Genomic DNA, 23,539 nt, shown 5'->3' on the forward strand with positions numbered 1-23,539 from the left:
CGGCCGCTCGCCGGGTCCCCATGGCAACGGGAGCAGGGCGGTTTGGGAGCCGTTAGGACTCGAGAGCCACCTAAGGATCCCAGGGCTGCGCGGCAGCAGGTTTTGCAGCCATTGTATACGGGGCTGGGGCCGAGAGCAGATGAGAAAAGAAGCCAGGGTTTCGGAATGGGGCCAGAACGGGAAAACCGAAGAAACGAGAGCAGAAAGGCGGTACGGATGAGTTATGGCCCTTAGAGGCCCCCGTAGCCCCCCCTCTCCAAGCCTTCTAGGCTCCTGCAGGCACCAGGTGCTCGGCCCACCCGGAAGCAGGTTCGCCCCGCCCCACGTGGGCCCCGCCTCTGGGCAGTCCCACCCGAAGCCTTCCCCGGGCTATCTTCGGTTCCGGAGTGCGTTCCCCATGGCTCCTTACTTGGAGGTGATGGTGTCCGGCTTCGAGGACTTCAACCGGGCTGTGGAGCAGCACAAAGGCAAGACCATTTTCGCCTACTTCACCGGTTCTAAGGACGCCGAAGGAAAAAGCTGGTGCCCTGACTGCGTCGAGGGTGAGACCGGGGTTCGGTGCTCAAAGGAAGTGGCAGGAAGTCCAGGCCGAGATTCTGGCCGGAGAGCAGAGTTCATGGCAGAGGAAGGAGTTTTACTCCTGGAGATCCGCAGAGCTTTCTAAGCTGGCATCTTGCCTCCTTGTCCCACCTTGTTCCGTTTTCTCCCATTAAGTGCACCCCCGCCCCAAGAGTGCCTTCTACCATTCGACCCATATAATCTTGAAATCCAATCCTTTACAGTTTTTCACTTCCTCAGTATAACTAGCCTCTTAGTGATGACGTGAGTTGATGTCCTTTGCATAGGTCAGCAAATATGCATTTCATTCTTTTGGGCGTTGGGACTAGGGCGTAGTTACCCTTAAAGTGGCTTTCAAATTAGTTAACTGCAATTTAGGTCTGAGTTCTTAGCAACATGAGGGGAGGGGAGAGGGATACTGTTTATCAGGGCCTGATTGTAGAGTTAATGTGTTATTATTTTATATCAACCTTTTTTTTAAAGCTGAACCAGTCGTACGAGAGGGGCTGAAGCATATTTGTGAAGAATGTGTGTTCATCTACTGCCAAGTAGGAGAAAAACCTTAGTAAGTGGCAATATATACTCTATCTCCCAGATATGCACTGCACTTATTTCAAACAGATGGGAAGGGCCCCGGGACTCCGGTTCTATGTCTAAGATACAGTCAGATGATTGAAGCAATTAGAAGATATTAAATACAAATCAAAATTTTGAATGTTCAGCCACTTGTATTAGAAGGACAACTCAATAAATTTTGTCTGGTGTTAGTTCAGAACTTAATTGTCTTTATATACATATCTTAATCACACTTTAAATGAAACTTACACAGGGGAAAAAGTCACAGTCCTTAAGGTTTTTTAAATGTCTACAACAAAAACAATGATTACTAAAAAAAACGAAATGTAGGGATATATCAAATATTAAACAAATATAAGAAACATAGTAAAATGTTTTTCATGTCACTTTTTCTTTGCAAAATAGTTGGAAAGATCCAAATAATGACTTCAGAACAAACTTGAAAATAACTGCAGTGCCTACGCTCCTTAAATATGGAACAGTGAGTATCTTTCTTCAACTATGTTGGGGCTACAATTTACCCTGTCAAAACTCTCTTAACTCATTCTGGACTCGTATATGGAAAGGTTTTGACATTTCATCCAAACATCACAGTGCTGTTCAGAGTGCATTTGTCCATCCCCTATGGACAATCCCAGTAAACTATTAGTAATGTAAACATCTAAATATTACATCTTTTTCATACTTTTTAAAAAAAGTTATTAATTTAAAATTCTTTAAACACTGCTCAAGTAAGTTGATTTACACATGGTTTCTTAAGCACTGGCATCAATGGCAGCTTGCCCGTTAACCCATAATTCTGTCTGAAAAGGAAGGGAACTTACAGTCATCACTCTGGGATTCTAAATTAAAGAACTGAGGGTAAGGGGATGGCACTGGGCTTGCTGTCTCCTGTTTTAGTCTAAGTTTTGAGCCAAGTATTTTAATGACTGAACTTAAGAGCAGATATCTTAAGTGTTTCATAAAACTTGTTACAACTAGTTAATAGTGTCTCAATGGCCAACTCTATCCCCTCCTAATAACATTTTTATAGTTGTGGGTTATGATTTGACTGTTCTTCTCTTACAGCCACAAAAACTGGTAGAATCTGAATGTCTTCAGGCTGACCTCGTGGAGATGTTGTTCTCTGAAGATTAAAATTTGATTATGACAATTGTGTCTTGATTTCCTGATTTATTCTAGTATAAATGAAATTGCATGCTTGCTTTGAATTCATGGTAAGCCTAAATAAATAAGCAATGATTTTTAAAAATGGTATGTCTAAACAATAGAGTGCTATAAAAATACTCATGAACCCTGTTTGTTTGTAATATATGGATATCTTTAAGATAAGGTAACATAAGTCTTTAGGAGTGGTAGTAATAGCACAAAGGAATGTGTTACTGGAGGTAATAGGAATATCTGAAAGCCCCTAAAAGGAATTTGCTTCCAAATCTCTGAATTTTAGATCTTTTAACTTAAATTCCATGAATTTACAAAGAACTTTTTTAAAACACCTTTTTTGGCTTTAGAATGCAGAACTTAAGCTAACCACAGCACAGCACATCTAATCCAGCCCCTACTTCAGTGTTTCCCAAAGTGTGGTAGGCGTACCCCCAGGGGTACGGGAAGAGTTTGGTGGGGGTACGCGTTGCACTGGAGTTTGGTGGGGGTATGCACTGCACCGTGCTTAGCTGCGCCTAATTCTACGTTCTCATGAGTACAAGGGGTACTCAGTGTTACAAAAATTATAGAAGGGGTACACATATGTCAAAAGTTTGAGAAACACTGCCCTACTTCATACAGGCAGCTTTGTTTCAAACTAACTGAATGTACTTCACTACTTGTATGAGGCAGGTGGCCTGGCGGTAGAAAGGATTCCACTTGTGCTCAGTCACACTCTGATTACCACTTACTAGCAGTGTCACCATAGGCAAGTTACTTCATCTGCCTAAGCCTCAGTCTGCTTCTGAACAAAGATTGTTCTAAGAATGACATGAAAATGCAACTAAGCACTAACAGTGGTGGTTTGTGGTGTCTGCCAAATAAATGTTAGCTTTACCAAATGAGCACAAGTATTTGAAATTCCTCATCTTTGTTCTAGTCTAAGGCCAAGTCCAATTAGTTAACTATCAATCTCCCTGCCATCACTAGGTCAGCGACATAGCAATGATTCTTCCATTAAAGCTCTTTGCAAAGCAATCAGTGATACAGGTATGTCCTCTTCTGCAGAATGTAAAAAACCTTGCACTGCTCCAGCTCTGGGATCTAAAGAGGTCGCTGTCTATTCCTTATGTAGGTGGAGATAAGGAACAGTCAGTGGCTCCACTATCTACAATAGATAAGAAGGGTAGGGCAGCTGATCTGAGGGACAGGAAGGTCCCAGGAGATGGACTCCCCAGTCCCCACTGTAGGTACAGAGCCTGACTGATTCAGGATGTTCGGTGGCCCGCCCTCTGCCCCATCCTCACTGCCTCCTTAAGTTGGTCTAAAGCACCAAATGTTTCTGTCCTTACTCAGTTGAGTGTGTTAAATACTAATAAAAATGTACAAATCCAGAGAAAATCAAAGAACAGTTTTGGCTTAACAGAAATAATCTACTGACAATAAAAAGTTAACCTGGATTAAATAGCACAGTAAAGGTACTAAGTGCTAGCACAAGAAAGTAGGTAAGATGAGTCTTTTTTTTTTTTTTTTTGGTCTTCACTATACAGAAGCAACATATACAGTCCTAGGAGTCGGTCTGGATCCAGTGTTTCACTTTCCTGAGGTGTTATTTTGCTGCTGCTGCTCTGCCAGGGCTTGCTGAAGGCGCATCCGCTTCCGGGAATAGTGCTGCCAGTGCAGGATTTGCTGCTCATCGATAAATTTCGCACACTGAGCATTCACCAGCTCCTTGCGGAAGTGTTCGTACTGGAGCAGTTCTAACATGTGTAAACACTGAGGGTACCTGGGTTTAAGTTTATCAATTAATGATTGGCATAACTTAAGTCAATAACTCCAAGCTCTAATTCAGTTATTCATGTACAAATGATCTTGCAGCTACATTTTCTGTACTGTTAACTTAGAACACTTTAGTAGCATAGTTTTTTGTTTTGTTTTTTTCCTGCTCAGGCAAAGAAACTAGTGATCAAAAGTCAGAATTAAGCAAAATTTTCAGAAGTGAGAAAATAAGATCAGAAAGATTAAGTAACTTGCCCACGACCACACAATAACTGGTAAGCAGAGTCAACATTTGGGGGAAAATCAAGTTAATCTACTCTGGTGGTTTCCAAGTGAGGAGTAGGAACGCTTTTAATTTTAAGTAATTATGTGTTTAATTGATAACTACTGGTTTTCCATCAATAATGATAGAGACAGAGTCAATTTCAGAAAGAACTTATGCACAAATATTATACTCTAGTTTTCCATGTGGATATGAAATTCTGAAATTATATATACTCTAAGACTGAGCAAAGACATAAGCAAATATACTGTGGATAAAGAGTCAAACTTCTGGCTATCATAAAAAACATGAGGAAACGGAAAAGGCAAGAATGAACCCCATTTTTGAGCAGGAATTGAAAACAGCAGTATGAACTCATGACTTTTTACCAGAAACGGAGCCAGACACAGATATGTGTTCTTTCTGTGCCGAGAAGACCTGGGAACAATGACACTGTGGTACTACCAAGCACACTTTTGTGCCCAATCACCACAGTAAAAACTATTTAAAGCAAATATCTCCAATAGATACTAAAATTAGTGGGAAAAGTATGAAACAGTTTCAAAGTATTACCTCGCAACATATTAAATAGAAAAAAGAGTAACTTGATATAGAGAAAACTGGCAGCTACCACTCCAACTGAGTGATCAAAATTAACATCATTAGTGGTGGGTAAAGTGACATCTGTGTCATAGTCATGGAGGGGAAAAAAGACCGAAGAACTCAGATTAAAGGAAACTAATACATGACAAAATGCAACATATGAGCTACACTGGATACTGTACCAGACATAGGACATTAGTAAGACAGCCTGTGAAATTTGAAGTCTGTAGATTAGATAAGTGTATGGTTAATGTTCTCATTTTGATCATTGTACTGTAGTTACATAAGATTTTTAACATTTAGAATATATGGGTGAAGAAGATATAGGGATGCTCATTATTTTTTCCAAGCTGTTTTGTAAGTAAAATTATTTCAAATGGAAAAGACATAACGTCTGAGTAAATTAAAAAAACATTAAATCAGCCCTAGCCGGTCTTGGCTCAGTGGATAGAGCATCAGTCTGTGGACTAAAGGGTCTCAGGTTCAATTCTGGTCAAGGGCACATATTCAAGTTGCGGGCTCCATCCTCAGTAGGGGGTGTGCAGGGGTCTCTCTCATTATTGATATTTATCTCTCCCTCTCCCTCTCCCTTCCTCTCTGAAATAATGTGTGTGTGTGTTGTTGTTTTTTTAAGTAAATCATACAGGGGTACACAGAGCCAAAACTGGACAAATGGTAGAAATGACACGTTTGGAAAACAGTATATTCCTGCAGTGCTCACTGGAAACCTCTAGCCATAGTATAGATGACCATCTCTGCAATGTGGTGGGTGAAATTAAACTTGTGGTGTCTAATTCAGTGTCCATCACTGAGTCTCTAATCTACATACATACTAATACATGTTGGGATCTAATAAAAAAGTATTTTCTGTAAATAAATAAATGAATAAGTGGTTGTTTATAAAGAGCCAGGAAGGGTACAAAGGATCCTGCAGGCAGCTTCATGAATCAGGAATTAGACTAGTGGTTCCCAACATGGAGCACATGCCCCTTGGATTAGGGGAACAATTCAAGAATGAGTTATTAACTGAATTTTTTACATTTCTTATGGTTCGAGGGGTATCATCCCATATAAGGCTAACATGCAAATTGACCCAAACAGTGGAACGGCCAGTTGCTATGACACGCACTGACCACCAGGGGGGGCAGATGCTCAACACAGAAGCTGCCCCCTGGGGGTCAGTGTGCTCCCATAGGGGGAGCTGTCAGAAGCCAGGCTCACAGCTGGCAAGCACAGCGGCAGTGCTAAGAATGTCTGACTGCTGGCTTAGGCCCACTCCCAGTGGACATCCCCCAAGGGCTCCAGGACTGTGAGAGGGCGAAGGCTGGGCTGAAGGACCACGCCCCTCTCTAACCCTGGAGTGCACAAATTTTGTGCACTGGGCCTCTAGTATAAATATATATTGTGATATATTTGTGCATTTTAGTTCTCTATTGTATGTTTTGAAGCTATTTGCTATTTTTTCATATCATGTCACATTATTTTTTTAAACAATTTCTTAGTGATTTCCTCAGAACTACAACTGTCCTTTCGTTCTTTTTCTCTTTCATGGATGCCATGTTCTTTGGAAGCTTATTTAGACCAAGTTAATGGCCTTTAGGCTTTTTATATGTCACAGGGGGAGGGGAGGCATTAGGATTTTAGAGATGCTTAGGTGGGGCATGGCCAAAAAAGGTTAGGAACCACTGTATTAGACATCGATCAGAAAAGTGACTTGGATAAAAAGTGCAAGTTTGAAACATTTTCCTCTCAAACTCTGCTTAGAAAAAAACACACACAAAAGTTTCATTATTGCTTCTTGACTGCTTAGTAAGACAAAGAAGAGGTGTGAATTCAAAGTGTACTTTTTACCAGCAAAAAGGAATGCTTGTGATTATAATATGCTTCTTGCAATTTAGTAACCATTAAAATGACATCTATTGCACAACCTAAATTGTGTGTGTGTGTGTGTGTGTGTGTGCTTATTTTTAAAATGGGCACAATACAGCACATAGGAGGCCCTAAGAAAACAGTAGCCATTAAGACTCTGGAAGGTTACCTCCTCCAGAAAACCGTCCTTACAAGTAGCCCTTTCCACATTCTTAAATTTTTTGCCTATATTAATAGAATGTGGGTCCCTTGGGATCAGAAAACCAGTGAGATGGAGTGAGTAGTACAAGGTCAAATAAGACAGCCAGATCATACAGAACTTCAGCTCAAGTGACTGAATTTTATTCTGGATGCAATGGGAAGCCATTGAAAGATTCTAAGCAAAAAAGTAACACGTTGTGACTTACAATTTTGAGGTCAATTTGGCTTCTGCATAAAGAATTGTTTTGCTTTGTTTGGCTAGGGGTGAGATGGTGGGGTGGAGGAAAAAGGTAAGAGTGGAAGCAAAGACAACCAGTGAGCAGATTACTGCAATAATCCAAATTAGAGATAAGCAGGGGTCCTCAAACTTTTTAAAGTGGGGGCCAGATCACGGTCCCTCAGAGAGCTGGAGGGCCGGACTATATGAACTACTAATTCCTACTGTAACACCTCGGCTGCGCTCACTGCCCAAAAAAACCTGGCAGGCCGGATCAGACTCCTCTGCGGGCTGCATGTGGCCTGAGGGCCATAGTTTGAAGACGCCTGGATAAATGTGTACTGAAAGGTGGAGAGATGGGTGAAACTAAGAAGTCTGTTAAATCCAGTGTTTTGGAGTATAATAAAACATATACATATTTAGGACTATTAAAATTAAACTTACTTTAGATACTTGGCATATTCTGGTTCTTTCCAGTAAAGCAAGTACTTAAGATAATTAACAAAGGCTTTGTCTTTGAAGTAACCTCTTTGGGCAAGAACTGAAAGGCATAAAAAAAAAAAAAATGCATCTGTAGAGCAAACCAATCCTTGAACCGATTTGTGACTTCTAACAAAGAATTTACATACATAACATCTCCCCCACCAACACACATTGAATTCATAAACAAGTCCCAGTTTGCTCAATTATATATGTATATGCACCAGTATTAAGTGTAGCAATAATCCCGTTCCATTGAGAATGTATAAAAGCAGACACTAATATGAATTGCAACTCATCTGCCAGAAATCATTAATTCAATGAGGTGCTCAACAACTTACAATTAAGATAATTAGGGTTAGCTAAACACTGCACAAATTCCAACTCCAACTGAAACCGAAGTCGATTTCCAGCATCATCTAGGAGAGAAGATAGCGAAAATCACCCAAAGGAAAGGTCACTTTATATAACAAAGTTTTCTTGTAGAAAGAAAACAGCGCAGTGAAGAAACTCGACTAAATGCTGATACACATTTCTTCATGAAGGGCAGGTGATGATGGCTTTTCTGAACTGGGTGTGAGAGGAGATAAACCTTCACAAGGATTAAGAAAACCAAAGCCCTGACTAAAATGATTATTCCTCTAAAGTTAAAAGTCATCAAAGAAAACAGGAACACACAGGAGGCAGGACATTTATCACTTACAAGCCCCTATGGAGAGATTTTAACAGTGATCACTGGGGTACGTGGTAATAATAACTGTGCCTTCCCCTATATCAGTGTTTCCCAAACTTCTCATGATGAGAATCACCTGGTGGAGTTGTTAAAATACAGATTCCTGAATCCCAACTAAGAAGTGCTAAACTAGTTGCTCCCTGCTTAGCACTTCTTAGTTGGGCAGAGCACTAAGTATACAATTTTACCTATATGTTCCCAAAAATTCTATTTTAGCACTTCTCAGTTGGGATTCAGGAATCTGTATTTTAACAACTCCACCAGGTGATTCTCATCATGAGAGAAGTTTGGGAAACACTGCCCTATATGAATACTGCCTTAAAATGTTAATGTGATTATATTTAGCAAAGCTAAGCGAATGCTAAGTCAATCAGAAAAGAAAGTTTAGAGTTCAAACTGGGAAAAAAAAAAAAAGAGAGAGAGAGAGACGGAATGTGTGCAAGATCAGGGGGTGCGTGGCAGAAAAACACACGAGTGTGTCGACGATATTTCAAACTTTAACAAGTTCACTGGAGACGCAGAAAACAAATCGAACTCCCCTCGGGTAGTCTCGCCCAAGCCAGGAAGCCCACGGGGTCGGTGTTTGACCAGCAAGAGAGGGAGGTCTGCGAACAAATCACCTCCGAAAAAGCCAAGCTACCTTAGCTTTTCCAGCCGCGCCGAGGGCCCTCGCGCCCCCGGGTCCGAACAGTCACCCCGCAAGGAGCCCCGGGGAGCCGGAGGAGGTAGGTGTCCAGGCCCGCGACCCGTCTGTCCGCGAAGACTAGCGGGTCCCAGAGCTACTGACCTGTCTCCATAGCGACAGCCGCGGCCATCACCCGCAAAATAGCTCAACCGCCTCCAGTCCCACAAGGCAACTGCCGGGAGCGGAGGAGGAGGTCCCGGAAGCCGCGGCTCCGCCTTCCTGTCGCGGGGCAGTGTGGGATGTGGGGGCGGACGCAGCCAGGCGTGGGAGCGGGAGGCTCCGCCCATCCCGGGCCGGTCCGGGCTCGCCCCGGGCTCAGCCGCTTACGCGCCTGCGCGAGCCCCAGGCAATGGAGGGCGCGGGGCAGGGCCCAGTATTTGCAAGGGAGAGAGGAAAGCCCGGCAGAACCCGGGGCCTGCATGTCATGGTGTGGGGGCGCCTTCGTCCACCCTTGTGTCTGCGGTGATGTAACACGCCATTGTGACATCCTCCCTTCCCTTGTGATGTAACCCAGAGGCGAGACTACCAGGGACGTGCTCGTCTGTGGGGCCTCCCGAGGTCTCTCTGTCTCCCACCCCCTTGAACCCTTAGAATGGCCTCACCCCTTCGGGGAAAGGCCGCTTCGCCCCTGGTGGAAACCACCCGCTACAAGGAGACGTCGACGGTCCGCGTGGAGACCTCGTCCCACCGCGTGGAGACCTCCTCCCGGCGGGTACACACGTCCTCCCGGCAGGTGGAGACCTCCCAGTGCCGCAGCGAGGGGCCCTCCCAGTTCCCCTCTGGGAAGCGGCTCCCTCGCATCCTCCAGGCGTCCTCCCAGCACGTGGAAACCTCCTCGCAGCGCACAGAGACGTCCTCCCGCCACGTGAGGGCCTCGTCCCTGCGCGTGGAGACATCTGTGCACCGCGTGGAGAGCCCTCCCCGGAGGGACAAGGCGGCAACCAGCCAGAATGTAAAAATGTCCCGATGAGGTACTTCCCAGAAGCCACGAAAGGGCCATGGCCCTCAGCCAGGACAACATTGCCTCCAGTTTGCAGCCACCAAGCTGCCGGGTGGACCAATCATAGAAACCGCCTATAAATCAACACAAGAAACAGCCCGTCTACAGTTTCCCGACTCAGCCAGCATTTGTTGACCATGCTGCACCTTGGACCATCATGCCTCTGACGCAGGCAACTGTTTTAACTAGAAGCCAGCACAAGTTTCCAGGCCATTCTACTGTGTCAATTGAATTGATGGACACCGAGGCTGTTTGAACCTCTGAACCAGGTGAGTTTGAGATGCACAGTCCCTTTCCTGGCCTAGGGACAGGGAGCAACCAGAAATGATGACAGTAGAATGATTATGTACCTCCTCAAAACCTGCGGGGCATGGAACAGACTTTCACTCACTCAATAATTGGCTTTGTTTGTTTCAAAATAAGCAATTATCTTTTTTTTTTTTGTACATAGTAACCCCAGCTATACTTTTAAACATAGGTTTAGTATAGTTAGAAATAAAGGTCACCAATCAAGAATAACCTTTGAGCCCTAGTTGGTTTGGCTCAGTGGATAAAGCATTGGCCTGTGGGCTGAAGGGTCCCAGGTTTGATTCCAGTCAAGGGCCCCTTCCCTGGGTTGCAGGCTCAATCCCCAAAAGAGGCGTGCAGGAGGCAGCCGATCAATGATTCTCATTGATGTTTCTATCTCTCCCTCTCCCTTCCTTTCTGAAATCAATTAAAATGGAATTAGCAAAGCAAGGTATTTTATTTTATTTTATTTTATTTAAAGAAAAGAATAATCTTAGAGCCTTGGCTGGTGTGGCTCAATGGGTTGAGCATCAAAGGGTCGCTGGTTCGATTCCCAGTCAGGGCACATGCCCAGGTTACCGGTTCGTTCCTCCATTGGGATGTGTGCAGAGGATAATCTTAGAAGGGAAGCCTGATCTGAGATATGAGAAGATGGAGGGGAGGAATTTTGATTACCTACTCTGTCCTGGATGGTGTTCTAGCACTTGAGCTATAGCAGAGAACCAGGTAGACAGGGTCTGCCTCTCCAGGAGAACAAGACAACTTCCTATTGTGATTAGCGCTATGGGGGAAATAAACCAGCAGTGTGGAAGCGAATGGAGGTCCGTGGGTCCTTTAGATAGGGTGGTCAGGGATGGCCTTGCTGACTAAGCACCATTGGAGCTGGGATTTGTGTGCATTAACAGTGAGCCATGCAAAGATCTGGAAAGAGTGTATTCTAGGCAGAGGGAACAGCAAGTGCAAAGAGTGGATGGGTGCAAGCTTGGAATGTTTAAGGAACAGAGAGACCCGTGTGGCTGGAGTTGGATGAGGGAGAGTCGTGGTGTGGAAGAGAGGATGTTAAAGAAGTAGGCAGGAGCCAGTTCATAGAGGTCTTGGAAGCCAGGCAAGGAGGCGCGTTACTGTAAGATCAATGGAGAGACATTGGAAGGTTCTCAGCCCGGGAGTGACATGATGCAATTTACATTTTTAAAATATCCTGCCTTCTGTGTGTAGGATGCAGGGCCATCGTTCTCAGCTGGGGGTGGTTCTGCCCCCTCACAATGTCTAAAGACATTTTTGTTTGTCACAGTTTGGGCGGGGGCGGGGGGAGTTTTGTTACTGGCATATGGTGGTTGGAGGCAAGGGATGCTGCTAAACATCCTCCAGTTCCTGAGACAGCCCCTCCCCACCATATACACCAAACAAGAGTTATTTAGCTCAATATATAAGTAGTGTGATATGGAGAAAACCTGATATAGGGGACAAGAGAGAAAATAAGAACTAGTTAGGAAGCTAATGCCGTGGTCTAGAAAGAAATGACAGTGGCTCATTCTAGGGTGGCAGGAGTGGAGCTAGAGAAAAGAGGCAGATCTAGGGTGGGTTCGGAGGCAGAGCTGACATGACTGAAGGATATGGAGGCGAGGGAAAGAGGAATAGAAGACTCAAGGATGACTTCCGTTTGGGCTTGAGCAGTTTGTTGTATGGGTGGTATGGCCATTCATGAGAAATAGCAGAGAAGGATAATCAGGTTTAAGAGGGGAAATCAGCTCAGTTTTGGCCATGCTGAGTTTGAGATTCCTATATAAGACCCAAATGGAGACATTGAGTGGCAGTTGAATGCACGAATCTGGCTACCATGAAGGAGGTGAGGATTGGAAATATAAAATGTGGGCCAGGGCTGGTGTGGCTCAGTGGTTGGAGTATTGGCCGGAGCACTGGGGAATCACGGGTTCAAGTCTTCCCTGGTCAAAGGCAGGTGAGGATGAACAACAACAAAGAAATGTAAAATGTGAGGTCATGGGTACATAAATGGTATTTAAAGCCATACGACTAAGCAGCTATCATCTGCCAGCCTGTCTCACTCATTTTATGCTGCACGAGTGAATCTGAGATCTTGTTCTTCATGGAAAATGGAACACCTCTTTCCCCCCCCCCGTTCCCCCCCCTCCCCCCCCCCCCCCCCCCCCCGCTCTCATCCCCACAGGGCCTTGCTTGACATACCTAACTTTTCCTTGCCTCTTGTCCTTTGGCAGCCACCAATAAGTGAGAAAATTTGCACTAAAATGTTAGCTAAATGCTTCAGGAAACTTGGCTTGCACTGGTCTTAAAATCAAGTTTAAAAGTTCAAGTTTTGTGTGTGTGTGGTGAGGAGGGGGGCGGGTTGGTGGGGAGGGGGGGTACATGAACAGTAATGTGTAGTCCTAGCCCCAGGTTCTTATGGGATAGCTGAAGAAAAACGAAACTGATCGATGACGGTGGTTCTAAACTGGGGACAATTTTTAAAAAATATATATTTTATTGACTTTTTACAGAGAGGAAGGGAGAGGGAGAGCTAGAAACGTCAATGAGAGAGAAACATCACTCAGCTGCCTCTTGCACACCCCCTACTGGGGATATGCCCGCAACCAATGTACATGCCCTTGACCGGAATCGAACCCGGGACCTTTCAGTCCGCAGACTGACGCTCTACCACTGAGCCAAACCAGTTTCGGCTAAACTGGGGACAATTTTGCCCCAGAGTGGACACTTAGCAATGTCTGGAGATGTTTATGTCACAACTGTGGGGGTTGCATGCTGCTGGCATCTACTGGGTTAAGTTTTGGCTTGAGCGGTTTGGTATATGTTGCTTGCTACCGAACACCCCCTACAATGCACAGCCCCTGACAACAAAGAATCACTGGGTCCACAATCTCTATAGTACTGAGGTTGAAAAATCGTGAAGATTCTAAAGCATGATCCATGAGGAAGCACCCCACTAACCATAGGATTATGCTCTGGGAGAGGTTTAGAGGTGGTGACCTATGTCACATCTCAGGCAGGAACTCTCGGAGGAGAGAGCTATGTCGCTCTTTGAGGAGACCATCCATCTCTGCTTTCAATAATTTACGTGATATTTACCGCGGGAGGAAAGCTGGTCCCATCTAACAGGATGAAAGTGGCCTTGATTCTATGGGACCTCTTTGTGAGGTGGAAGACTAGGTGGTTCCAGGCACTGTGCTAAGTCATTACACACGTTACTTCCTTTAACTACAGGGGAGGGCACCGGGCGGCACAAGAGGAGTGCTACAAACCCGGAGGCTCCCCTCAGGCTCCTGCCTCATAAAACTTCTGCTGTAAACTAATAATTGGACTTGGGAATTTTAGTCTCTGCTGAGCTTACTGGTTCTTGTAAATATGACAGACCATGTACATTATATACAAACACTCTCTTAATCAGTGTTGTTTTTTTGTTTTTTTGTTTGTTTTTGTTTGTTTTTGTGTGTGTTAAAGGAATACATAGTTGCTTTTCTTATCAATGTTCTTTATTAATGTATATTACAAAAGTGCTATGTGCTTAAGGTAACAGATGAAATAATTCAAAGATGGGTAAATAAAATTTAATAATTTGTCATCATCCCTTTCCATTTTCATCCTTTGGAAAAAATGTCAGCAACCTGGAGTATATCCTCCTAGACTTCACTGTCATTGATTGCTTTGATCCTCCTCCTTAGTAACACCTATAAGACTGGTTGGAAGGTTTCTGTGAAAAAGCCAAACAATGGGTTTCTAGATGATTGATTCTCCTGGAAGGATACAGAATTATGGTACCTTCTTTCTTTTTGTTATCCTTGTTACCTAAGTTTCTTCCTCCAAATTTCATTTATCCATGTTTCAAAGCAAGAAAGTGTCAAAAAGACAAGAGCCATGAAGAAAAGGATGTTGACAAGATATTTGCCATGCATACTGGTTTATACATCAGATTCCACAGCTTCAAAATGATCCTGTATATTAAAGAAGCTTATATCTGCCACAGTTTTATTGTACCTACTGCATATAATAAGTGTGGCCCACAGTGTCCTCTCTCGGAAGTTTCAAAGGAGCCCAAGTGCTGTGTAGCTGTGACATGGTATATAATGCTGAGCACTTACGTGCAACAAAGAGCAAAGAGCAATACTGTCCCCTCTATTGCCAGCCGGGAAAGCAGCTAGTGGCTCCATCTACTAATCCCTTGGATTTGTTGAGCTAGGAAATAGCTGTCACTTGCCTTCGGTGGTTGCCAATCAGGTCAGTTTGAAAAATTAAGCAAGTACAGTCAGCACCTGTCATTCTCCCCATAATCCATCCACTTACATATAAATGGAGGGAAGCTTACAAAATTCACATATCTATTTGTTGACTGTTGTTAATAGAATACTTTTTCTCCAGATCACACAAGTCAGGGGAAGAATTAAGAGCCTGACCAGCAAGGTATTTGGCTCAAGTTCTCATTTAGATCTTGTAGGATCCAGGTCCTCCATCCTTCCTATTGCTCCCATCCCAGTATGGCTAGTACCAGTGCCTACACCCTGGATAGTTGACTTAACCTCTATGGTTCCACATGCTTACATGGGTTCAACATGCTATTAGGCTGGAGGAAAATTCACTGTTTAAACTTCTTTTTTTTTTTTCAAAACAGTTGACCTTCATGGTACAGATGGAAAAACTGAAGTCCAGAGAAGCCAAAATAACTTGCAACCGTTAATTATTTACTGCCTCCCCAGATGACTTCTTTTGATAACCAAATAAAGGTAGGTATAGTGTCCTTACGTTTAACTTACAGTGAGCATAATAGTAAAAATAGAAAAAAGAAATAGAGACTCCATTTATACAGAATCCTGCAAAGCTCCAATCCTGTGAGGCTCCAAAAACATCTCATTAGTATTTGGAAGCTCTGTTTTCAGGTGCATAAACATTTAGCATATCATTTCTGGTCCTGAGGTCAGCAGTGGCTGGTTTTGTTGGCGTTTCTCGACTTGGAGCTGAAGTACAACTGAGGCCTAGATGTTATCTCTCGGGAGGGAAGGTCGGGGTCCAAACCTCATGACCAGCTATATGCTGGGGAGGAAAGGTCACCCTGGGGGCGAGGTCCCACCCTACAATTGGTTGTCTTACTCGGCATCTGGGGCTTTCCACCCTCCTGACCTTATTACAATCTCATGGCAAAAGAAAAGGCTTCTACTTGGTCACTTCAACAAGTATCTATTGGCAAAGACATTGTATAGGAAAAGAGAATGGTTAGATCAGAAAGAAGTTCTGGTTAAGAATCATTAGATTTACTGAAAGACAGATAAAGGCCATTGGCTCCTTCCCAAATCTGAGCACATAGGTAACTGATTTCTCAGAGGTCTTATGACCATTACAGTTCACCAGAAAGTTGCTTAAGCATTTTATCAGAAATATATTTGACTAGTGACCCAGTGCATGGATTCATGCACATGGAAAGGAAATGAATTAGAAATATTTTAATATTGCTATTCGCCCTTTCTCTATAATAGAAGTGTCAGAGATTAAAGAACATTAGTAAAATGTATATGGAAATAATATATAAATTGATTACTCAATATAAATAACAACATGATATAACAACAACAAAGACATATAAAAACAACATTGATAAAAACAATGACTGGTAAGTTGATTAAACGTATTCTCATATCTCCCTGTACACCACATTAAGAGTAAAAACACTTTCAGAGTGCTTGATTAATTTCTCTTGTGATGAAGTATTTACAACCTTAACTTTAACATCACAGGCTCTTCAAACTCCAGAGAAAGCAACATATAACTGACCATGTCTGAAAACGGGTTCAGGTAGGAATATTCCTACTCTGTCTAGAGTTTATCCTTGTGATTTATTTATTTTTTTAAATATATTTTGATTTTTTTTTTATAGAGAGGAAGAGAGAGGGATAGACAGAAACATCGATGAGAGAGAACCATGGATCAGCTGCCTCCTGCACACCCCTTACTGGGGATGTGCCTGCAACCAAGGTACATGCCCTTGACCAGAATTGAACCAGGGACCTTTCAGTCCACAGGCTGACGCTCTATCCACTGAGCCAAACCGGTTTCGGCTGTCTTTGTGATTTATTAATAGTCATCGCAAATGCTGGCATCAGAGGAAACTGTCTTCTAATTAATTTAAGTGGGAGGCCAGTGTCATACGGCGACAAATGTCTCGCATGTGCGAGTCAACATTTATTTTTAAATTGCCAGTGCGTGTCATATATACCGGCCGGTTGATCACTTAGCCTTTTATATATATAGACAGATTCCCAAGAAGTGGGTTTGTGGATTACATTCCCAAAACATCCCTGACCCAGCCCAAGTGTAGGACAATATTTTATTTTACGTATAAGGGTGTTTGGTGAACACGTTTCAGTGCCTGTCTACTCTGACTTGCTTTATTCTTTACTCTTTCCTGTGCACCATTGTCAAAGAGGTTTGAAATGGCAATGCTCTTCCTTAGAGCTGAGCTCCAGTCCAGGCCTGGAGGATATGAGAACCTGCCCTTATCTGCAGAAATCTCTGTCTTTGCAGATCCCTAAGGGACCTTCTTCTGAGTGTCGTTACTCACCTGTTGGGGAGCACACAAGACTTGGTCAGGAAGTTTGTAAGGAGGACATGCTGATAAACGGGAAGTGTGTGGAAGGCCGCCTGCCCTGTTTGTCGGAATTCCGACTTAGGGGAGGGTCAAAGGCGGCACCCCTAATTATTCCTTGACTTTTCCAAACAAGTCTGCACATGTTCAGACCTCCGGATGTTTACTGGAATCCTTATGCTTAATCCCTGGATGCCCTTGCCTAGAGGACAAGGCAAACACGTGTGTCCTCCCAACATTACTCACCCTACTGATTGTATCTAAAGAGAAAAATTCCAATAAAGGCCTAAGGAGGCAGGCAGTCAGGGTTGCCTGGCTCCTTCAGTGGGGCTGCCCCTTAGCCCTCTCCCCCACAGTGAAACTGTGTTGGAGGAATCTGGTCGTCCGTCCCTCAGGGGCTGCTGGCCAGCCCCGGCACTCACCTTCAGAGGGCTAATCAGAGCTTCGTCCTTTGTAGAACAGGCCTGCTTTTTGACTGATAATGAGAATTCATTTGCAAAAGGGCCCAGACGCTAAAATAAAACCTTTCAAAATCATCCATCTATTCTAATATCTGCTGTTTTACTTAATGAGAAAGCTGAGGCCCAGAGTGAGAGCACCTTGTCTGTCACTGCGTATTTATTCAGTGTGGATTGGGGGGAAATGCTGCCCTCAAACTTGTAATTTCACCCATATTTTACTTACGCTCTAATGGGTGTTTAACAACGTTTTGGTGCATGGGTTTAAAGAAAACATAAGCAGTTAGCCTTCAGTGTGGCCGGTGGTTTGACGGGGACATGGTGCACACTGACCGGAGTCGGGGAACTAGGGTACTAACTCAGCAATGTCTCGTGAACTTCAGCAGGAAATCTGGGGCCATGACACCAATTCTGTGGACTGCAATCAGCATTTTTTTTATTTTTTTATTCTTGAAACAAAATAGAAAAATGTAGAATCTATCAGAGTGCTCACACATATTAAAGGTAAGAACTGCTTTGTGAAAACTTTGTGTATAGTTACCGTGTGAAATATATTCATATTGGGAGACACTGTCAAAACAGCTGGAGAAAGTGCACGTCTGAGGTCTCCTCCCACTACGGTGCCCCGAGTCATGGCCGTCTTCATGTTGGTGCCATGACACCCAGTGGACAGCAGAGGTCAGACCATCCTTGCCCAGCAGTGAAGGCTGCTTCTTGGATGACCAGAAACCTAGGCCAACTGCCAAGTAGGACAGAGGCCCGAGGGGGCAGTTGTTGACAGAAGATCCAGCTCATTTGACCGCAGGAATGACAGCTTCTGAGGGGCACTCTCCAGTTGGCTTTGCTGTGGCCACTTTGCATTCTCCGTCCCCAGACTAAGTTCTGGTCTGACTTTTAAACAGCCTGGGGCCTGGGGATGCTTCACAGGCCTTGTTTTTCTCAGACCAGCATCCTCTGATTGAGGAGCAGGCCCTAGCCATGTTCATCTGGGGAAATCAGAGCATCTTCACCTGACATGCCCACGTTGATTTAGGCCAGTGGTTGGCAAACTGCGGCTCTTTGGCCCCTTCAGTGTGCCTCTTCCACAAAATACCACGTGTGGGCACACAAGGACAGTGCGATTGAAACTTTGTGACCCATGCGCAGAAGTCAGTTTTTGGCTCTCAAAAGAAATTTTAGTAGTCGTTGTCCTGTTGATATTTGGCTCTGTTGACTAATGAGTTTGCCGACACTGATTTAGGAGGTCTGCTCTACAAAGGATAAAGCTCTGATCAGCTTCCTGAAACCAACAGATGTGAAGGTGAGTGCCAGGGCCAGCCAGCAGCCCCGGAAGACGGATGAACAGGTTCCTTCGGCAGTTTTTTGAGCTTTATATTCCCTTCCAAACGGAGCGTTGACACCTGAGAGCAGTAAACATGCATGGAGCACTGCCTTTCCCCCAGACACTGTTGGAAGCACTGCATTCTAATCCAGGCATCCGCAGAACCTTGGGACAGAGAAGTTAAGTGTCTTACCCGACGTTACCAGTTAGGGAGGAGCAGAGCCAGGATTCAAACCCAGGCTGGCTCTTAACCACTAGCCTGCTGGTCGGAGAGGAGTGGAGAGCTGTTCCCCTCATCATGTATCCGTGCTCAAGGATAGTGAGGCTGCAACATATTCAGGAGAAACCCTGGACACCCCAGAAGAGCAGGGATGGTAAAGCCTGAGACAGGAAAACAAGGTGGGCCCGCTGCCCTCTGCTGTCTGAAGGAAGCCTCGAGAGCGGATGAGAATCAAAGGGTAAAAAGCTACAAGGAGGTGCATTTGGGCTCAACAGAAGGAAGATTTTTAAAAAACGTATTATGAGATCTATAGCCAAGCACAGAAAGCTCAGCCCCATTAAAGTCCCAACACTGTGCCGCGTCTGTGTCCGCTCTCCAAGGAAAGCTTTTGTAACAGTGGAGCCAGACCCATGATGGACTAGGCTGCCCGCCCGCCGGGCAGTAGTGAGCTCTGTCTCCCTGAGCAAGGACAGGTGGAGGCAGGGCAACCACCTGGGGAGGGATGCCTGTTGGGCACTAGGGCGCAGGCAGGCTGAGGTCTGAGCGGGGAAGGAGAAGAAAGAAGTGGGAAGTCCATGGGGCACCTCTCCCTCTCCTGCTCTCTTGCCTAAGTCAACGATCAAGTTCCATCTCCCCTATTCCCAGCCTGGGCTCCCTCTTCTCCATCTGACCCCACCTTACCCCTAAGCCATGGTTCATCTTCTTTCATTCTCCCCCAGACTTCCTCCAGGAGCTTTCTGCACTTGCTGCTGAAGCTTCCCCATCTGATCTCCTTTTCTACCCCTGCAGCCTCGCTGCACCACTGCTGTCCTTCCCAAGGTCTATTCCTACAGTGGCCAGTCTTAACTCCAGTGGCTCCTCTCAGTCCTGTCCTCGTCGACCCTTCTGTAGCATTTGAAACTGGGAGCCATCCTCTCCTTAAATGTTCTCCTCCGGTGGTTTCCATGAGTCTGCACTGTGGCCCAGTCCCCTGTCCCTCCACCCCACCCGCCCCTCACGCCTTCTTCACTGTGCTGGTCTTCATGCTAATGATTAAATAGGCCACGTTTATCCCTGCGTTTGCACTTTCCATGTGTACTGCCTAGAATGCTCTTCCCCAGATTTTCTTAATGTTGTTTGCCTCTTCACATCATTTAGGTGTTAAATCAGATATTGATTTTACTGATTAAATACCTCTTCCTCTTCCCCCACCTTCATCACTCTTATCCACTAACCCTGATTATATATTTCTCCAGTGTGAATTTGCTTTATTTGTCACTTGTCTGTTGTCTGTTTTCCCCATTGGGAGGGCACAGATCTTGACTTGTTTGTCATTGTATCTCCCAGAACAGGTAAGAGTACCTAGCACAGAGCAGGTGTGCAGTAAGTGTTTGTGATACGAGCAAACTGAGGAATGGATGAACATTCGCGGTCAGTTTCAGGACCCTCAGCAGTTGGGATCAGGCTGAGACCACCACTGTGCTCTCCTCAGAGGTCTGGGCAGGATGGGTGGTTGGCAGGCCCCCAGGGGAGAAGCTGGTGGACTCCTGCACTTGCCCCTCGCCCCTGATGTTCCTTCTTCCAGGTAACACCCTGCTGTTCTCGACGCCCCAGGGAGCCTTGCTGGGCTCTCCACCCCATCCTGAGCCCACTTCCTGGGTGTTCTCACCTCCACCTCTACAGCCTCTTCACAGTACCCACGTGATCGCTCCTAGACTTACCCTTCCTTGTTTTCTCCTCTCCCTGAGATTGAGAGCGCACCAAGGGCAGGGACCATGATGAAGCCTCTTCGTGTTCAGTCCTGGTCATGGACTGAATGGACAAGGTTAGGCTTGTCTGGACACAGGCCCAGCCACAGAATGCCCTCCACCCCTGTACGGCAGGGCCATGGTGTCTCTGCAGCACCATTAAGGGCATGTTTGGAGAGCCAGACAGGCTTTGAATAAGAATTGTTTGGTAACACATGCTCATCCATGCCCTATGTCTGTGGTCAGCAAACTGCGGCTCACGAGCCACATGCAGCTCTATGGCCTTGAGTGTGGCTCTTGCACAAAATACCACGGTCTGGGTGAGTCTATTTTGAAGAAGTGGCATTAGAAGAAGTTTAAGTTTAAAAATTTTGGCTCTCAAAAGAAATTTCAATTATTGTATGTTGATATTTTGCTCTGTTGACTAATGAGTTTGCTGACCACTGGCCTATGTGGTCTCTTCCCTTTCTTGTCAATCACCCTTGAGTTAGTGAGTTCTCAGTCACTGCAACTGCTGGGATGGACATTAGAAACAAGGGGAAGACAGAGAACTGGTGGTTCAAGTTCAGAATCCCAGCTGTGCCTCCTTGGGGGGAGGGAGGGACATGCCAGGTGGGGAGCCCCACGACTCCTTCCTTTGCCTTCAGCCTGGTCTAAAGTGCCTTCACCCCCAGGATGCCCCAGCTGGGAGCCCAGACTTAGCTGGCTTAAACAGAGTGCTGTGCTCCCAAACAGCAAGACATTCCAAAGCCTGAAAAATCACTTTATCCCTTTTCTTAAATGAAGACCCAACTCCACCATGTCTGTTCCAATTTGGCTCCTCACGGTGTGACATTGGAGTGACCCAGCGGACATCACCCAGACTCCCCAGGGCCCCAGCGTCAGCTGCCTAGGTGGGCAGGCTCGGCCGAGGCTGTCTCCCCACCAGCCTGAGGTCTGTGGGCTAGGCCTCTTGGTTAGCGAGCTTCAGACGGGGAGCGGCTGGGAGGCCCCCAGGGAAGACGGGAGTGTCTGTGTGGCCAGTGGGCATCAAGGACCACCGGCCACGAGCAAGGGCGGGGCTGCCGGGCATCCTGGCGGCTGTTTTGTGTCATTATTAATTTCATACAGATAGTTTCACTTTCTGCTTTTTGCACATATCATAAGGATCCTTCCATGCTGTGATTGAGTCTTCCTATTTTAAACAACAGAGTTCTCGGTGCCTATTGGACATAACGGAAAACACTGCACTCATCATCTCTGATGGACAAACCCATTTTTCTCTTGGATTATTTCCTCGCAGCGCATTCCAAGAAGTGGGATTACCACAGAATGAGAGAGGAGCATTTTAACAGCCCTGGAGCCGTATTGCCAATTTCTTCCCTAACAGGCCACGCTAATTGACAGGGCCACGGGCGGTGTGTGTAAGCTGGTTGTGCCACAGCCTGGCGGCTGTGCGGTATCATTTGGCTAATGGGTGCTAATTTAGCAGGCGTAAAGTGGCACCCCGGCTCCTCTAATTGAGATCCCCTGATTGCAGCCAGGATGAGGTGTTCAGGGCGTTGGTCTCACTCCTGGGATGGCCTCTCTGCCCGCACTGGGCCTCAGCCTGTCCCTCTCTCCACCTCTGCCCTTGCTGTGTGTCATCTTGCTCTCGCTGTAAGCCTGTCTGTCTGCCACAGTCTTTCAGCTTCTGATTGGGGACTTCCTCTGGTTTCTAACTGAGTAGGCACTTGGCTGGTCCATGGTGGTCCTGGACAAGCCCTGACAAGCTGCTGGCTAGACCCCTGGCCTAGTGGGCCTCCCTCCCCCACCGAACTCACATGGGCTCCTTTCTTCCTCCGGTGGCTCCTCAAGAACCCCTTCTCTCTCTCCAGGTGGCCTCCTCGGGGCTGATCTCCCAGAAATGGCGGGAGTGACCAGGCTGTCCCTCAGGGACCCCCTCCAATGAAGTGTTCCCAGCTCCATGGCCCTGCTTGTCCTGGCAGTGGGGGATGTGGGTCCCAAGGTCCAGATGTGGACAGCGAAGGGGCCCACAGCGGTGACCGCAGCTCGGCCTCCCCTCCTGCTCCGAGCCCTGGGCCCACGGTGGCAGAAAGAGCTCCCTTCTCGGGCGGAAACCCACTCGTCCCGGTGGATGCCTTGGATGCGGGGCCGCTAGCACTCCCAGGTGCGGCAGGGACAGAGCGGGCTGGCGCACTGCCCACTGCCAGTGGCGCTGAAGGTCCCTAGCACCTGGGAGGATTTCAGGAAGACTTCCAAAAGGCGGCTGGCCTCGCGGGAAGGCAATGAGATGCACGTGGGAGCCTGCGGCTGGCGAGTGGCTCCTGACTCCGGGCACCGGACCTGCTGCTCGGCCCTGAGGCCGGTGGTCTCCGCCCCCACCTCTCTAGACTCTGTGGACCTTGCACTGGGAGGCTGTTCACATCCAGAAACTCAGACACCGCGTTCCAGCGTCTCATTTCATTTAGACCGTTTTTAACACCCATCTCTCTCAAAAATGATTATAAAGTAGTGCATGCCTATTCTAAAATATTTGGAAATACAGAAAACAAGACAAAAATATATACCCCTGTAAGGTCGCCAAAGATAACCGCTGCTATATTTCCGCCTCAACTCTTTCCTGTGGTCGTGTATGTTTTTATTACCATAAAAACATATATAATTTGTATCTGTTTCATTCACTTTAAATAGAAGCATTTTCAACATAAAAAAAGTTCTTTATAAACACTTTCTAATGAGTGCATAAGAGTGTTTTGAGTGGACACATCGTGAATACTTACTGTTACCTAAATATTGGGCATTTTATATTTTCAGTTCTTTGAGAGCATAAAAACAC

At 45.7% G+C, this 23,539-nt stretch overlaps 3 protein-coding genes and 1 long non-coding RNA gene across 6 annotated transcripts; 2 read left to right on the forward strand and 2 right to left on the reverse strand.

The window, feature by feature from the left end:
• The first annotated feature begins 73 nt into the window (after nucleotides 1–73).
• Nucleotides 74–2,380, forward strand: TXNDC17 (thioredoxin domain containing 17). Of its 2 annotated transcripts, none has more exons than XM_036452371.2 (4): nucleotides 74–467; nucleotides 1,042–1,123; nucleotides 1,540–1,615; nucleotides 2,203–2,380. In XM_036452371.2, exons 1-4 carry the CDS (start codon nucleotides 224–226, stop codon nucleotides 2,269–2,271), a joined length of 471 nt encoding a protein of 156 aa, XP_036308264.1. In that variant the 5' UTR covers nucleotides 74–223; the 3' UTR covers nucleotides 2,272–2,380. The 2 variants fall into 2 exon arrangements, with proteins under 2 accessions (XP_036308264.1, XP_036308263.1); XM_036452370.2 differs by having other exon boundaries at nucleotides 83–542.
• LOC123652954 lies at nucleotides 1,828–23,395 on the reverse strand. The gene is made up of 3 exons (XR_006742545.1): nucleotides 23,386–23,395; nucleotides 13,702–13,706; nucleotides 1,828–2,139 (listed from the first exon to the last, which is right to left on the reverse strand). It is a non-coding gene; the product is annotated as an uncharacterized LOC123652954 (long non-coding RNA).
• On the reverse strand, nucleotides 3,674–9,333 carry MED31 (mediator complex subunit 31). Its single transcript, XM_036452374.2, has 4 exons — nucleotides 9,209–9,333; nucleotides 8,030–8,107; nucleotides 7,653–7,749; nucleotides 3,674–4,063 (listed from the first exon to the last, which is right to left on the reverse strand). Exons 1-4 carry the CDS (start codon nucleotides 9,234–9,236, stop codon nucleotides 3,871–3,873), a joined length of 396 nt encoding a protein of 131 aa, XP_036308267.1. The 5' UTR covers nucleotides 9,237–9,333; the 3' UTR covers nucleotides 3,674–3,870.
• CUNH17orf100 (chromosome unknown C17orf100 homolog) lies at nucleotides 9,438–23,539 on the forward strand. 2 transcript variants are annotated; one of them, XM_036452375.2, is made up of 3 exons: nucleotides 9,438–10,375; nucleotides 15,031–15,142; nucleotides 22,578–23,539. In XM_036452375.2, the coding sequence occupies exon 1, from the start codon at nucleotides 9,699–9,701 to the stop codon at nucleotides 10,074–10,076; it is 378 nt and encodes a 125-aa protein (XP_036308268.1). In that variant the 5' UTR covers nucleotides 9,438–9,698; the 3' UTR covers nucleotides 10,077–10,375; nucleotides 15,031–15,142; nucleotides 22,578–23,539. The 2 variants fall into 2 exon arrangements, 1 of the variants encoding a protein (XP_036308268.1); XR_006742544.1 differs by lacking the exon at nucleotides 22,578–23,539 and adding an exon at nucleotides 16,148–16,196 and having other exon boundaries at nucleotides 10,077–10,375.

Source organism: Pipistrellus kuhlii, unplaced genomic scaffold (assembly GCF_014108245.1).
Source record: "Pipistrellus kuhlii isolate mPipKuh1 unplaced genomic scaffold, mPipKuh1.p scaffold_m20_p_23, whole genome shotgun sequence".
In the NCBI taxonomy this organism is placed as follows: Eukaryota; Metazoa; Chordata; class Mammalia; order Chiroptera; family Vespertilionidae; genus Pipistrellus; species Pipistrellus kuhlii.